This window comes from Columba livia, chromosome 5, assembly GCF_036013475.1.
Source record: "Columba livia isolate bColLiv1 breed racing homer chromosome 5, bColLiv1.pat.W.v2, whole genome shotgun sequence".
Taxonomy (NCBI): domain Eukaryota; kingdom Metazoa; phylum Chordata; class Aves; order Columbiformes; family Columbidae; genus Columba; species Columba livia.
In genome coordinates this window covers 5502187-5517757 of record NC_088606.1, presented here as the reverse complement: position 1 = coordinate 5517757, position 15571 = coordinate 5502187, and the positions used below count along the sequence as shown (strand labels likewise).

General features: G+C 38.9%; 1 protein-coding gene across 5 annotated transcripts in view; it reads right to left on the bottom strand.

Moving 5' to 3' along the window:
• ARID4A (AT-rich interaction domain 4A) overlaps positions 1-15571 on the bottom strand; it is a 52966-nt gene that overhangs the window by 25878 nt on the left and 11517 nt on the right. For all 5 annotated transcript variants that reach the window (XM_065063211.1, XM_065063210.1, XM_065063212.1 and 2 more), the window contains exons 6-11: positions 8946-9025; positions 8742-8836; positions 7996-8128; positions 5305-5384; positions 3814-3890; positions 1948-2114 (exon numbers count right to left, since the gene is read on the bottom strand). In XM_065063211.1, the coding sequence (XP_064919283.1) occupies positions 1948-2114; positions 3814-3890; positions 5305-5384; positions 7996-8128; positions 8742-8836; positions 8946-9025 (632 nt within the window). The remainder of the gene's footprint in view (positions 1-1947; positions 2115-3813; positions 3891-5304; positions 5385-7995; positions 8129-8741; positions 8837-8945; positions 9026-15571) is intronic.

The window sequence follows — 15571 nt, the reverse complement described above, 5'->3', positions numbered from 1 at the left end:
CATGCTTGTCACCTGGAAATAATTTATTCTACAGCTTTTCCTACCAGCACATCTACCTGTCTGGAATCCTTTGCTTCACCACTCTACATGTAGATTACTCTTTAAAATAACCTCGATTTCTTTGACATGAATGCCTTTTTCTTTTTAAAAACCACCAAGCTCTCCCCTCCCCCTTCTTTGTTTGAAACACACAGCACTTTTATGCAATAGCCATGAAAAATTATGTTAAAATGGATACCAGAAAACTAGTAGAGCAATTCCCAGTTTTTAGTGACTGATAGTTTGCAATTTTAGCCAACGTTAATACAAACAGACCAGCACGGACTGCAACAGTTCACACCCTGCAAAATGTGGCCTATTCAGTCCTTTTCACTGCAAACAGAGGAAAAAACCCAGAGGATTTTATATTCTGCACACATTCATCCTTATATTTATCTAATCATACCGCTACCCTCATACAGACATCTACTCCATTTTCCAGAACACTGTTATCAAGGCACAAAATTAACACCTAAAAATAGATTCTTATTGTCCTTTTTTTTCTTTTAAACCTGGAAAGATCTATCCTGGCACCACCAGAGAGATCAGAAATCTAAGTCAAACCCCCATTCTCAACCACCACGTTAACGTTAGAGATTAAAACACGGAATCCTTACCTAGGAGCTGCATTCTTTCAAATGTAAAATGGTCTTAACTTCCTTTCTATCTAATCTGCCCACTGCCTGGACATAATTCAGCACGGCTTCCAAATATTTGCCGGCTTTCTCTCTCCCTGCACAGCATCCGCAGTTATACGGCATTACTTACATTCTCTTCCATATATTTAAAAAAAAAATGAAAAAATAAATTAATAATTAAGGGAAAAAAATAAAAAAAGCTCAGACATTAGATGAAAGGCAAAGAAAAGAGCCGGCCCATCTCCCAGCATCTGGCAAACCTCCCCCTGGCCGCCGGCCAAGCCTCGGCTCCGGCGCCCGCTCCAACCCCCCCCCCCCAGCGCATGCGTGGTACCGGCCAACACGCGGTTGCCGTGGCAACGCCGCCGGCCATTCTGTGGCGGGGCCGAGAAACCGCGGGTTAGGCCGGGGGGGGGTGTTGAGGGGGGGAAAACGGCGTTCGACCTTCCTCACAAAACAAACTTCGGTGTTTGATTTCTCTATAGAATGTTTCCGAGCGTATCGGGAAAAATCACACAACGAGGAAAAAAAATACAACCAAACAAACCCCACGACCAAGCACCGCCTCCCTCCCACCCCCCATTCCTAAACATCAAGGTTAAAACCAAAAATAAAAGGATAACAATTCTGTGAAATACGGTTTTGATGACAGGCTAACTTGGTGGAAAAGGAGCCACTCGAAATATTCCAACGCAGAAATGACATCACTGTGAATATTCAACAGAAAGTCCATCCACATCGCTGCATATGGTTCTGTGATTCCCAAACTGGTGTGGAGAAAACTCACATACTTACAAAAGTGATTCCTGTACGGCTCTTAAATAGTGTCTTAGGCACCAAATAGCTTTAAAGACACTGTACATTAGCTTATCAGCCTATTGCTTTAATAGCCTTTTTCTTTTTAATTACACTGTTTACAGCAACAAGTTACTTTGTATATAAGCCACACACAGGGCACAAAAGAAAAATACAAAGTTACTTCTAATTATTTAAGCTTAGATCAGCATCCATTTTTTTGGTTATGCCTCTCCTGACATTCTGTCACTGTTCTCTGCCTTAAATTCTTAATTTCTGAGATTTGTGCCCAATTTCTGCAGTGGATAACATAAGGCAATCTGTCACTGCTCCCAAACCCCAATAAAGACGAGTGGTAGCAAAGGAAAGATAAACAGGTCTGATAAGATGTTGAAGTAAGTAAACCAAGTCTGAGAGTGAAGTTACGAAGTTATCAAATTATCTTTGAAGAATGAATGAAATCGCCCAGACTTACCGCCACTTCTTCTGTTTTCTCTTCTCTCTTTTCTTCCTCTTCATCAGTTTCCGCCGCCGCTCCGTCTTCCTCATCGCTGCTGGAGGACTCCAGAATTTCACTGATGTCCATTTTCCAGTTGCGAGGAACACCCCTTGTGCTGAGAAACGCGCTGGCCTCCTGTAGCCCTGCGGAAGAAAGGGCCCTGGTTTTACCTCATCCCCGGTATTCAGAATCACAAAGCATTTTTAACTTCCTTTTCACGTTCTTGTAAATCACTGTGCCAACTTGAACCAAAAATTGAATTGATAAAACAGATACTCCAGCTTTAAACACTTATTTACACACTTTGAGAGTAGAGAACATCCACCCCACATACAGCATCCAGTTCTTTCTAGGCGTAGGTTCCCATGAACACTACTACGTTTACACCTATGTATGTAAACAGGACCAAAGGGAGGCACCTATACTTATCCACATACATTCTGTGCAACTGTGTTCTGCCTCTGTAGGAAAGAGATAAATACTGTAACGAAGCTACTTAAAACAGTAAACCCATCACAGGTAGATAAGTACCACAACTTACTTTCTTCTTTTCAAAAATCTCATCGTGTCTTAAAAGTTTAGATTGCCAAAAAAAAAGCCAATGTTTTGCTTAAGAGCACTGTCTGAAGAGATGGTAAAGGAAAAATAAACAGTGATGGGACTGGAAAAAGTCACACTTGTACAATGGAAATACCTCAAATTCTTTTCCTTGAAGTGGTTCTCCAAGGGGGAAAACAACAAAGCAAAACGAACCCAGATAACCCCAAAACGTGTCCCCTGGACACAATAAAGAAAGAGGAATCAGAATACCCAAAAGAGGGACATGCTGTAATGAACAATTCATAGTGGAGAAGAAAAGGCACCAGGTTTTAATAGCTGCTGACACAGTATCCCCCAGAAAGTTGTCTAAGCTCTTCTTGAAACCATTAATACCTTTGGTTCCACAATATTCCCTCATGGCAGTGAATGTCACAACCCAATTACGTTCTACATGAAAAAAAATCCCTTTCTTCAATTCATCTTAAACCTGTCATCTGATCATTTTTCGGCTGTTTTAAAGTTCTTGTACTCTGAAATAGTTACTATGAAGAAAGGATACGGGAAATCAATTAAGAATTACACAAAGCAACCAAAGCCACCTCAAGCTTTCATTTGTGAGAATCACGTTCAATCTTTACTTGTTAAGGAACTGTTGTTCACATCTTTACTCCAACCGGAGGAATCGTCGCTGTTGAATGGGGTTTTCTTGTTGTTGGTTGGCTTATGTTGCCTTTTTTTGTCCCTTTCTAATAAATACAATTTAAGTATTTCTCTCCTTAACAAATGTTGTGGTTTTAGGTCTGATTGGGAAAAATAACACTAAGAATCATCTACATTAAAGTGAGACTCTTGGCCTTTTAGAAGGCCTCTAAAAACATGAATTTTTAGTCACATCATCCATCCAGAAATCAAGTTCTGTAATTGTACTTTCAAATCAAACATTAATCACAGGCAGGCTGTTCTAATCAAGTTTACACCTTCCTATCTGGGTATTTTTATTGTAAAGACAAATAGCACTAAATTTGGTTTCAGGAGAGGTAACTATATGTCCCATTGGTTCAATGACATTTCAAATACTGTACCTTGAAAACATTCTATTCACTTTCCATGGATTTGGAGTGGACCAAAAGAAGGATATAAAAAACAACTAACACTTCTACTAATTGCTACTTTAATAATAAGGCAGTCATATCCAAAGTTTCTCTCATTTTTCATATATAAAATTGTTTGCAAATCATCCCTGAGCAATTATCAAAACTCAACAAGCTGTTTTTAAATACCTAGAATTTTTTTCCAATTTACCTTTTTTAGGAGAGGACTCAGGTTTTGGTAAGTTTTGAACATCTAGTTCTTTAATGTCCTTTCTTGCTACTGAGTAACTGAAAAAGAACAAGGTTCTGTTGTTATTTTTAAATCACAGTAGAGCAAGCATTTGACTTAGAAAAACAACAATTCCTAACATTTTCAAGGTCTATAATTCACTTTCAAAGTCCATTCTAACAACTAAATGCACAAGGTGCTTGTTATTGTGGATCCTAATACAAGATTCAAACTAAAGTAACTTTCTAATTTTTCTTTGAAATGCAGACACTAAAAGAACCCTTATAATTAAATAACGGAGAAAGGTTTGTAAGGCTTCTTGATCTTATATATTCAACCTGCACAAATTCGCAAAGGTAAAATACTCTACATAGGCAAAACCACATTTTCTAAATTGAAAATATTGACATGGATCACCAGTTGCTACCCAAACCGGCAATCTAGCTAAAAACAAGCCCTGCGTTTTCAAAATACATTTCTACCAGCACAGCACAACAGTGAAGTCAAACTCACCCATCTGCATTGATAAATAGTTGATTTTTACTTTTAAATTACAAAAGTGTTCCCCCAGCAAAATATTCTACCTTCAGTATATAAAGAACCAGACTTATCTAAACAGCTGATGATACACGTCTACATTAAGAGGCCAAAATGAATTAAGTCTTCAGTCACTTTAAATACGTTTCAGTGATCAAATACTCGCAGCCCACTGAAAATCACGGCGATTAAAAAGAAAAGCAAAGCACAAATCGTTCACTTCAAAAGAAAGAAAGAGGAGTGACAGCTGGCCTTCCGCAAGAAAGTTTTTAATCGCAATATGTTGAGACAGATGCATCAGAAAAAAGGGAAACAGCTGTAAATAAAACAGACTTTGTATTCTTTTGAATATATTAATCCATAAGTAAGACACACATCTCTCTCTTCCTCCTCCCCTCCTTATTGGGGGGGCATGGACTAATAGGACCTTTTCCCAAGAATCTTCGTTCAGGTCCTGTACACATTGTAATTAAACAGTAACTTCACATTCACTTTTCTATTACGAAAGTCGATTGAACACTTGAAAACTTCACTGTTTGAACAGCAGTGGACATCTGGGCACTGGAGGTAACGAGTCAATCAGAAATTCAAACTACTACAACAAACACCCATATAGATGTAATAATTAAGACATTAAGCAAAATAATTAGAACCAAAACTCAGGCTTCAGGAAACAGGAATCATCTGAAGTGGTAACATCTGGGTTTTTTTAATAAACACCAGAAAATGCACTAATCCAGTGAACTCTATCTGTACACACAACGTCAAGTGGGCGAATAAGCACAGAAGTTGCTGGAAATGACAAATGTGTACAAACAACAATACACAAAATTGTACTCCTTCCTTCTGAAAGAAATAATGTCTTCAGAAACAATATGTGACCTGTTGGGGAATTTTTCTTCCATATATATCTAAGGAAAATAAGCCTTTACTTACAATTTTGAATCTGCAAAGGATCGAACTAAACACTGGTCCTTTTTCACCGTGACATCGTCATTACAGCTGGGAGACACAACCTGAAGTTTCAAATAAAACACTTTTTTAAGGGGAAAAGAAGAAAAAAAAGCTGATCTTGAAAAGAAAGAAAGATGGACAGCAGGAAAATGGCCATTTTCCTGTTTCTTCTACTATAATTTGCAGTTCTGAGAAAAGAAACCTACTCCAATTTACACTACTAAGTCCAACAATGACAAATTTCAAGAAGCAGTTTACCTCAAACTATTAACTGTTATGTATAAGCCAGATAAGTTTTCATTTTCATCTGTAAACTCAAAACGATCCTATTGGGGTGACACCATAAGATCCTGTTCATTCACTCGGCTTTTCTTTCCCTCTCATTCATACAAAACCTGTTTAAAGCATCTATTTAAAAAGCCACAGACCCACTTATTCTATCAGCTTCTGATCTTTGGCATTCACACCGAGAGGCAAGTAGCAGGATTTTCTTTTGAGGTGTGGATAATATAAGCCAGCGTGGAATCCAGCACATCCTTCCACAGCAGTATCATTTCTAAGTTTAAAAACGTGATAAAAATACATTTGTAGTATGTGTATTACCATAAATACAACAAGTTTACTTGTTGCTCTAGACCACATACAGACGGAAAATGTCAAATGCAGATGAACTTCTGGATCCAGAAGTCTGTGCTGCCATCCAGCGAGACCTGGACAGGCTGGAGAGTTGGGTGGGGAAAAATTTAATGAAATATAACAAGGGCAAATGTAGAGTCTTACATCTGGGTTGGATCAACTGCAGGTTCCAGTATAAGTTGGGGAATGACCTATTAGAGAGCAGTATAGGGGAAAGGGACCTGGGGGTCCTGCGGACAGCAGGGTGACCATGAGCCAGCACTGTGCCCTTGTGGCCAGGAAGGCCAATGGTACCTGGGGTGGGTTAGAAGGGGGTGGTCAGTAGGTCAGAGAGGTTCTCCTGCCCCTCTGCTCTGCCCTGGGGAGACCACACCTGGAATATTGTGTCCAGTTGTGGCCCCTCAGTTCCAGCAGGACAGGGAACTGCTGGAGAGAGTCCAGCGCAGCCACCAAGATGCTGAAGGGAGTGGAGCATCTCCCGTGTGAGGAAAGGCTGAGGGAGCTGGGGCTCTGGAGCTGGACAAGAGGAGACTGAGGGGGGACCTCGTTAATGGTTATAAATATGTAAAGGGTGAGTGTCAGGAGGGTGGAGCCAGGCTCTTCTCAGTGACAACCAATGATAGGACAAGGGGCAATGGGTACAAACTGGAACACAGGAGGTTCCACTTGAATATGAGAAGAAACTTCTTCTCAGTGAGGGTGGCAGAGCCTGGCCCAGGCTGCCCAGGGAGGTTGTGGAGTCTCCTTCTCTGCAGACATTCCAACCTGCCTGGACACCTTCCTGTGTAACCTCATCTGGGTGTTCCTGCTCCATGGGGGGATTGCACTGGATGAGCTTTTGAGGTCCCTTCCAAACCCTGACATTCTGTAATCTATCAGGACTCAGCGGAAGCTGTGCCACCCCATTCAGAGGAGTTGGAATTTTACCCTCCAAAGAACAAGGCAAGAAAAGATATTCCTGTTTCTCAGGCATCAGAGAACAGAACAGGCAGAGACTCTAGTAACTCAGTTCCCTAGTTAGAACCATGTTAAGTTAAAATCTGTCATTAGTAAACGGCGATACAACAATCAGAACACATACAACTATACCACATTTCACACGTTAAACTACAGCTGGGTACGTCAATGTCATCTCTTCACCCTACATTTCACCATAAAGTTCTTTAAGGAAGGGAAGACACTGGCCTGTGTAGCCAGTTACTGTTTGATCCCAGATTCACACGGGGAAATTAAATGTTAAACTAAGGCAGAAGATTCTAACAGCTGAGCTCAATGCAGCCAACCCCAAAGACTCAAAGGACTACAGAATATACAGGTACGTAACTCAAATCCTCAAAAATAAGTGAACAAAACCCACCTGCTTAATGTTCCAAGTATATTTTTTTAACAAACACATCCCTGATGGATGCCAGAAGATGTGTATTCAGCTTGTTTGACAATACCAAAAAGTTTACTAAAGAAAGCAACTTTTAATAAGCATCCCTAAATTTTCCTGTATGTATCTGCAAAGCGTCTACCTTTACAGTACAAGTCTACTTGTACTTGAATTTATTTAATATATATTTATTATCAGCTATGGTAATGAAGAGCAGTATCCTACACTGACAGCCAAATAAAAATAACAACTAACCTCTAATGCTATAGTAACTGGCCATTTATGTAAATACAAGCATGAATAATATTTAATTAAATCGAAAGTCTAATAAAAAGGCAATTATTAAATACAATAAGATGAAAATTCTACTCCTATTAAAATTAAAACATCTAGTTGTTCTTAAATTGCCTGGGAGTGCAACTGCTAACATATCGTGTCATTAGAAAATATTGGGATGTAACAATCATTTGATGTGCAGTTTTGAAAGACTTAAGAGCTATAAAACTGTATCTTACACATAAACATTAATCTTTGCTCTCCTATTTAACCATCCTATCAAGGAAAACCACTGCACAAACACAGGTAACAAGTCAGATGGTGCTCATATCGAAAAAGGTATTATTAGTATGACACTAGAAATGTCAACATCTTAAGCAACTTACCAAAGCTGGGTACCAGTCTGCCTTCTCAGAGTTACAGGTCACACTCACAACCTTGCCAAGCAATTCATCGTTGAGACGCCTTTTATCTTCATCCTCCTCTTCACTACTTTCCTCTTCCTTTTCATCTTCAGTACTAAAATATTAAAACATACAGTATTTTAAAGTTTTTGTCTGATGTCAATATTTGAAAGCAAATAAGCTTCCAACCAGATGTTTCTTCCTGTTCTGAAAAGCTTCAAAACCCAAATTAGAATTTTAAGAGATTAAACTGCCTGAAATACACTTAAATATTAAGTGCACTTCCGTAAGAGGAATTTTGTAGAAACTCTTTCCAACTAGTCGTATTTATAACAGCATCATGTTGGAATTGGAGGCACGAATCAGGATTTGATTGTGTATAGACATTAAACAAAGAGAAATGGTCTCTACCCCAGAAATTTAAATCACCCCTTTTTTTCCTACTTTGTGCAGTATGAATAAGGTCAAAAATTCTACATTTTCCGACGCACAACTTCATGTTACACAAAAGAATTATGAACATTCTTAAGACTACTATAAGGAAAAAAACTGCATCCATTTCATACTACTACTAACATGGGAACATGTCTGCACTAACAGAATTATCTAAGTCCATAAGCTGTGTACACAACTCACGTGATAGAGCATTACAGCTTCAATAGTACAACTTCGGTTTTAGCAAAGGACACTGAAGGAATAGAAAACAAGAAAGCATTATCAAAACTCACACAGGAAGGGAAGATCTTCTCCCTCTATTAGATTTCTTCCCAATAACTGGAGTTCCAAAGTGCTCTGGGTTGGTCAGTGGCAGCTGATCAAGTGTCTGCGTGGAAAAAGAGAAAAGCAAAATTAGTTTGCAGTTTCTGGTTATTGAAAAATAATAATAATAAATTAACTATTTAGTTTTCATTGCATGTCTACCATTGTCTTACCTCACTTTCTGCGAAGTGCCTTTCTCCCTTCAAGCATAATGAAGTTCGTCTCAAGGTCCTTTCATCACCGTCATCAAAAACTAGTACAAAGCCAAGAAAACACATTGGCACAAGATGATCAGATCTCCTTCCCAAGCTGACAAAACGAGTCTACTGTTTATCTCACCATTTAGAACATTCTCTAAAACATGTAAGACCTCCATTTAAACATTTCTTTAGTTCACAAGCAAAATGAAGGGTGGTGTTCAAGATCCAGTCTAAGAACAGGCAACATTTTCACACAGAGATTCAAGCCAGTACAAAGTAAAGCTTTGGGATGCAATAGGCTCAGTTTAATTTAGACATCCTTCTTTACAATACACTCCGCACTTCAAACCACAGCTACTGGCTCCATATCAGTTACTGTTATCTAACAATCTTAGGGGTTTGTTTGGTTTTAGTTTTTTGGGTTTTCCAATTTTTCTTTTCACCCAATCCATTTATTCCTTACTTATACCACCTTTGAATCATCTTGCTACAAACAACCCCAGAAAAAGACAACATGAATGGAATGAGAAACAAGTGTGTGACAGTTTTTGCTACACTATCAATACAGTGCTACCAACAGACTGGGTGTACTGGAAACTTGCAACTCTAAGTCTGATTTATAAAGAATACTTAGTAGACACCCTGTTCTCTTAAAACTCAGTTCCATCCGTTGCCATCAATACAGAGCTGAAGACTAGAATGCTACAAGGCTATTGCAAGCTTTACCTGAGAAAGACCTGCTCCTTAGACAGTTTAAATAAAGCCGTTTTCACTAGAACTTCCTTGACAAGAAGATGAAGATATGCCTATTTCCCCCGCGCCGGTTCAGATCCCACTGTCTGAGCCACGCGAATGGGCCCTTTGCAAAGAGCAGAGACCAGGTGGCTGCGGTCGGGCATTCCAGTGAGGTAAAAGTTCATTTGTATGGGTCAGAGTACAAAATACCACTCTAGATTTAAACCACTTGAGACACGCTTTGTTCAGCAATAACTTAAAATTCAAGACTGTTGTGCATATCATTATGATAACTTGTATTAAAAGGAAATCTCTTGAGCCAGCATGAATATCAAATATATGTGTGTTGTAAGCACTAATTGGTTGCAACAAGAAAAGTACTCATTCATAAAATAACTCAATAGAACAGTCACAATCTTAGATGAAAACCACAGACTGCAATAATAACTATGTAAAAAGACATGAATACAAATTTAATTAAGCTTAACAAGATCAGCTTTAAGGTCGCCCCATCTTCAGAGCAGAGATACCACTGTGGTATCTCTGAATTATCTTAATGGCTTATGTTATAACACCCGTACACACAAAACAACTAACTTTTCCCAATCCACAAACCTAATATTTTAAGAAAGGTAGACACTTATATGCCTAATTATCTACACTAATTAATAATATTTCCCAAACTAACAGGGAAAATGAAGAGTGAGCTCTTCCCCCCCACATCACTAATTCAGCACTGGCACCCATCGATCAGCCCAGCGCAAAAACCAGAGTGCTCAAAATCATTCTGAAGTTCCGTGTTTTCACAAGTTTAGATTATTTTAAATATATATATATATATACACACACACATATATATATATACACACACATATATGTTTTACTCATGCCATCTCTTTGAAATTTGAGTTTCATTACCACTCGAAATGTGCCACCCATCAGCTCTCTCTGTACACTTTGATAATATTTCATTGGTATATTTTTAAGTTTTAGGGTGGTTTGGCTGGCTGGGTTTTTTGGTTTGTGGTTGTTTTGTTTTCAGAAGTTCTGTGGACCCTACAGTGTGCGCCATTTCTCATCGTTCTGATTTACAAGCAGATCATCATGATCCTCTGCTAAACACATTCAGAACTAAAGTCAAAGTACTAATTTTCCACAAAGAATCATTTTAGGGGACAAATGGTTGGTGACTGTATTAAAAAAGCCAAGAGAACGTGATACCCGACAGCAAATAGGTAAATAAATAGATAACAGTCTAGTTTATCTCTGATTTTGGAAGCTTTACCTATTTAATTAAAACTAGTATAGTAGAGGAAGAAATCAAGCAAACCCTTCATAAACCAGATGACATATGCCACTTTTTCATCTCTAAAAGATAAATTATTAGAAATACTGAGTATTAAGTAAAATATGCTAATAAAACATACTAAACTCTGCTTAAAACTGGGACAGATAAGGAAATTACGAGAATTGAGAGCTGTGTGAGATATTCTGCTTTCCTCAGTTACAACAAATACACTTAGAACCTTGGAAGTCACATTAGATATTTCCAAACAATATGAAGCAATTATAGACTCCAAACCGTCAAGTGCCAACTTTATAGATTTGTATTTCACTTCCACGAACAAAACAACAGGGAAGAAAAAATAATTAACGCTGAATAATGAAGTCTTCCTAATCACCCCTCTGACCCAGAGACAACAGAAGCACGAGCAGCTTTTGGAGCGGGGCAGTCACGCTTTCAGCCCTGCTCCCAGTTTCACACCTGAATGAAGACGAATCTACCCCAGGCCTCAAAACCAGCCCCTGCCTACAAGCTTTTTTCAGCCCTTTATTTCCATTTTCTCTAGTTGAAAATACAAAAGTGGCTTGTTCTGCCGAAGGTGCTTGTCCTTTGCCATACAGGGAAAAAGTGCTAAGCCACTCCACATTGTCCAAAACTGAAACAGGTGGACTACAGAAAGGAAAACAAAAAAATAACCCCAAAGGCCCACCTGAAACCCCTCTCCCAGCACTAAAACGAAAGGCACTCTTTCCAAAATGATCCTTTATTTTATACGAGATGCAGTTATCGCACAACCTCAGGAAAGGAAGGTGGAGAAGCAAACATTCTCAGGCCTCCTTCCTGAGCTGCATCAGGACAAGGAGTCGGCATAACTGTTAAATAAAAGTGTAGACAAGTGTCTGTGTTCAGCAGCCACGTGTGAGCGTCCTGCCTGGGGCAAGGAAACGCACGGCAGAGAGTAAGAGTGTGCGACTCCTTCAAAGTAAGCAAGTCCAATGTGTCCCGTTCTACCCCGGTAATTTTCTTCCAGGACTGAAGTTTCTCTCCCTCTCACTTCTCAGGTTAAGAGAATGGACAGAATGAGCATAGCCAACTCCTGAGAGTCTCACGTAAGTACATGTGAACACATATATACACACACCAATGACAAAACTTGACATTTCTATCAAGTCTGTGTGGTTGTCCCCACAGACACCACCTGCTCAGTACAGAAAACGCTTTTAGACAATTACAAGACAATTCTCAATAACAAAAATTAAGTGGTGGTATACACACCGCAATACCATAGCTTTATCATTACTTAAAAAGACTTTGCCTTTATAAAATTATTAACACGAAAGTGGCGGTTGTATTTCATTTTCTATCGTGATGGGGACTAGTAGGGACAGAAGTAGGACCAGGCAGGACAGAAACCGAAGACGCCAATATCTTTTGTCTTTCAGAGTAATTGAATCACTTCAAGGATAAACCAAACCTTTTTTGACCACGTAAAAGTTATTACGTAAGTAAGAAATTGCTCATTCCACAATTATTTACATCACGGAAATGTGCAACAGCGACTGCAACCGACAGCATTGCTGCACAACTTGGTGCAAGACAACGTGTTTGCAGAAAAAGCGTGTAACAGAGCAGCATAACAAGAAATATTTCCTTAGCTACATTAGTGATCACTTTGTAAAGCGTCAATGGAGAAAGAAAGCAGCATTTTTCATATGAAAACATCAATTATTTGTATTACTAAAGCGGTATCAAGTAAGAAGTCTCCGAAATTAATCAAAATGTATTTTGTAATTGTAGCTACTTTAAACTTCTCTTCTAGGGAAAATACTTGTTTGTAATTTATTAAAAGGGTAATCAGAAACACATATTGACAACCTCGGCACCTTTAAAAACATACACCTTCCTTAAACTAAGCAGCCCTTGTGGTTTCCATCTCACTTTCAAGAAACTACTTCACAAAAAGTACCATTCACATTCCTGCCATCCTATGCATGACTTTTTAATGCTGATCCTAAAGGCTTTAAGAGAACGCCTTTTCAATGTACAGTATCATATATTAAGGATTTCATAAACATAAGCGCTTTTTTTGGCTCTGTGATACTTTGATACTATGACAGGAGTCATGTCAGAACTTAGCACACTTTTAGAATATGCTCTAAGCTGCAAATTCATTCCTCTTTTTAACCTCATCCAGAAGCAAGACTGCTTAACTCTGCTTTAACTGCCTAGTACTACAGACAAATTAAAACCTGTTAAATTGCTGCTGAATGACTTGCATCAATTACTTAGTTCTTCCTTAAATACATTATGGTTACAACTCCAAACTCTCCAACAGCAGAAATTCTAGAGGCTGTGTGCCATAAGAAAGCGTTCACCGAACACTATCAGCTGTGTTAAGAGGGAAGGAAACAGGAACGGAACACAGAGAGATATCTCCCCACACACATATAATACAGTCATCAAAAGCTGTGCTTATAATAACACAATATTTATTTTAGAAGAAGAACTTACAATCCTGTCCTTCCAAAGGAACAAAGTAGGAAAAAGCAGAAGCCCTTTAAGTGCTACCATTGCCTAACTTTCTAGCGGGCACGTACATATTGGGGAACGAGGGCGTACTTCAGTAAATACTTCTGCAAAGAGAATATGATACACATTAGCCAGCGACCTATATACTATATAGTGGTCTCTTCTCCCAGGCAGTCAGCAATAGGACAAGGGGGCATGGGCTTAAACTCTACCAGGGGAAATTTAGGCTGGATATTAGAAAGCAATTCTTTGCAGAGAGAGTGGTCAGGCATTGGAATGGCTGCCCAGGGAGGTGCTGGACTCACCGTCCCTGGAGGTTTTTAAACTGAGATTGGACATGGCACTTAGTGCCATGATCTAGTAAACGGACTGGAGTTGGACCAAGGGTTGGACTCGATGATCTCTGAGGTCTTTTCCAACCCAGTCGATTCTGTGATTCTGTGATACTAGTATTTAAAAGTCAACATAAAAGAGTTGGAATGACAACGAAAATCAACCTTTCTGCTGGCCAGAGGCCCTTCTTCCAAATATGTTGCTCCATAATGAACACTGACAGAAGGGAGAAAAGATGACTAAGCAGCACAACCTGGAGGAACAGTCTCTGTTATGCTTGTTCTAGCCCCAAGAATGGAGTTCAATATGCTCCACACAGAGCCTATTTAAACAGCCGAAATAAAATGGAAATGTTCAGAATTTCACTGTATCCCAACCTTGTTGATAATAATGGGAAAGAAACAACTGATTTCTTTTTCCCTGCTTGTGGAAGCACAGGCAAGCCAAAGAGGTGACAAAAATAAAACTTCCCAATGGGAATCAATGCAATACTTCCTCGATTAGAAGCTGAGTACCTCAAAGATGCATTAAACAGCACAACCTTCAACTCAGTACTGATGAGCAGGTATCTTCCATCCCTGGTCTGCAGCAGGTCTGTACATGCCATTAACAAAAACAATGCTAACCCCGTCCTCACAAAAATTGTCTCAACATTGGTTCTGATTTATTTATATAAGAAATATTCACAAGTCCACTAATCAAAATAATTTTTAGGAACTGTGAAGAAGCTTGCCACAAAATACTGCAGATCCGCTTAACTACATCTTGTTTAGAAATATGCCGAAGATTAAAAATAAAACAAACAGCGAACACACTAGCAGTAACATCCTCATAATAGTTAGGATATTACTTATACACAGAGCAATCAGTGTTAGCAGAACAAGGCAGTTCTGTAACAGACAAGTGAATAGGGAAAACAACCATCAAGGCCGCATCTGCTTGCTAACTTCAAATCCAACAAGTTCTGTTACTGCTGCTGCCCAAAGGAGGAGAGTTTCTACACTGCACAGCAAGCAACACATTTTTATCTCATTCCCCATCCCATTCAGAAACTTTTAAGTCTAACAAAACAATGTAAGTACATCCCGAGAACTAAAAACTGCTCCAGTGTCACTATGCACACTTAATTATTTTCACTATCTGACTCACAAAGTAGTGATTTGGGAGCTATCAGAGATGTTACCTATGAATGTCTCGATGAATGTGTGCAAGTTTTGCAGATTTGTGTTTTTCAGCTGTGGCAACAACATAGAAAGAACCAAGAGTAAAGCAATACTTGTTGAATGACCTTGTACACAAGGACTGTACTAAGTACTGATTCATCACTGTAGGAGGGTTTGAGAGCAAGATACTGCAGTGTACTGTGCTACTGGAGAGACTACAGAACTCAATTAAAAACCAAATCATTTTAAATGAGCTTTAGTTCCTGTACAGAAATGTATATGAAATATCACTGGCAACACAGAAGTGCGACCTTTGCGTCTATTCATAGAAAACTATCACCTCACAAAAACCTACGGTCTGAAACTGCTTTTTCTGAGATGTTACAGTAATCTGACTATTGTTATGTATAAAGAGATTAGAGAAAAAATTCCACCTCCTTCCCTACAGTACCATTTGAACACATTTTTTTAACACTCAGTCCACGTTTTAACAAAGGTGGTGTTATAACCCAGGGCTCCATCTCATTGGTCTGTAATAAGGTTCAGTTAATATA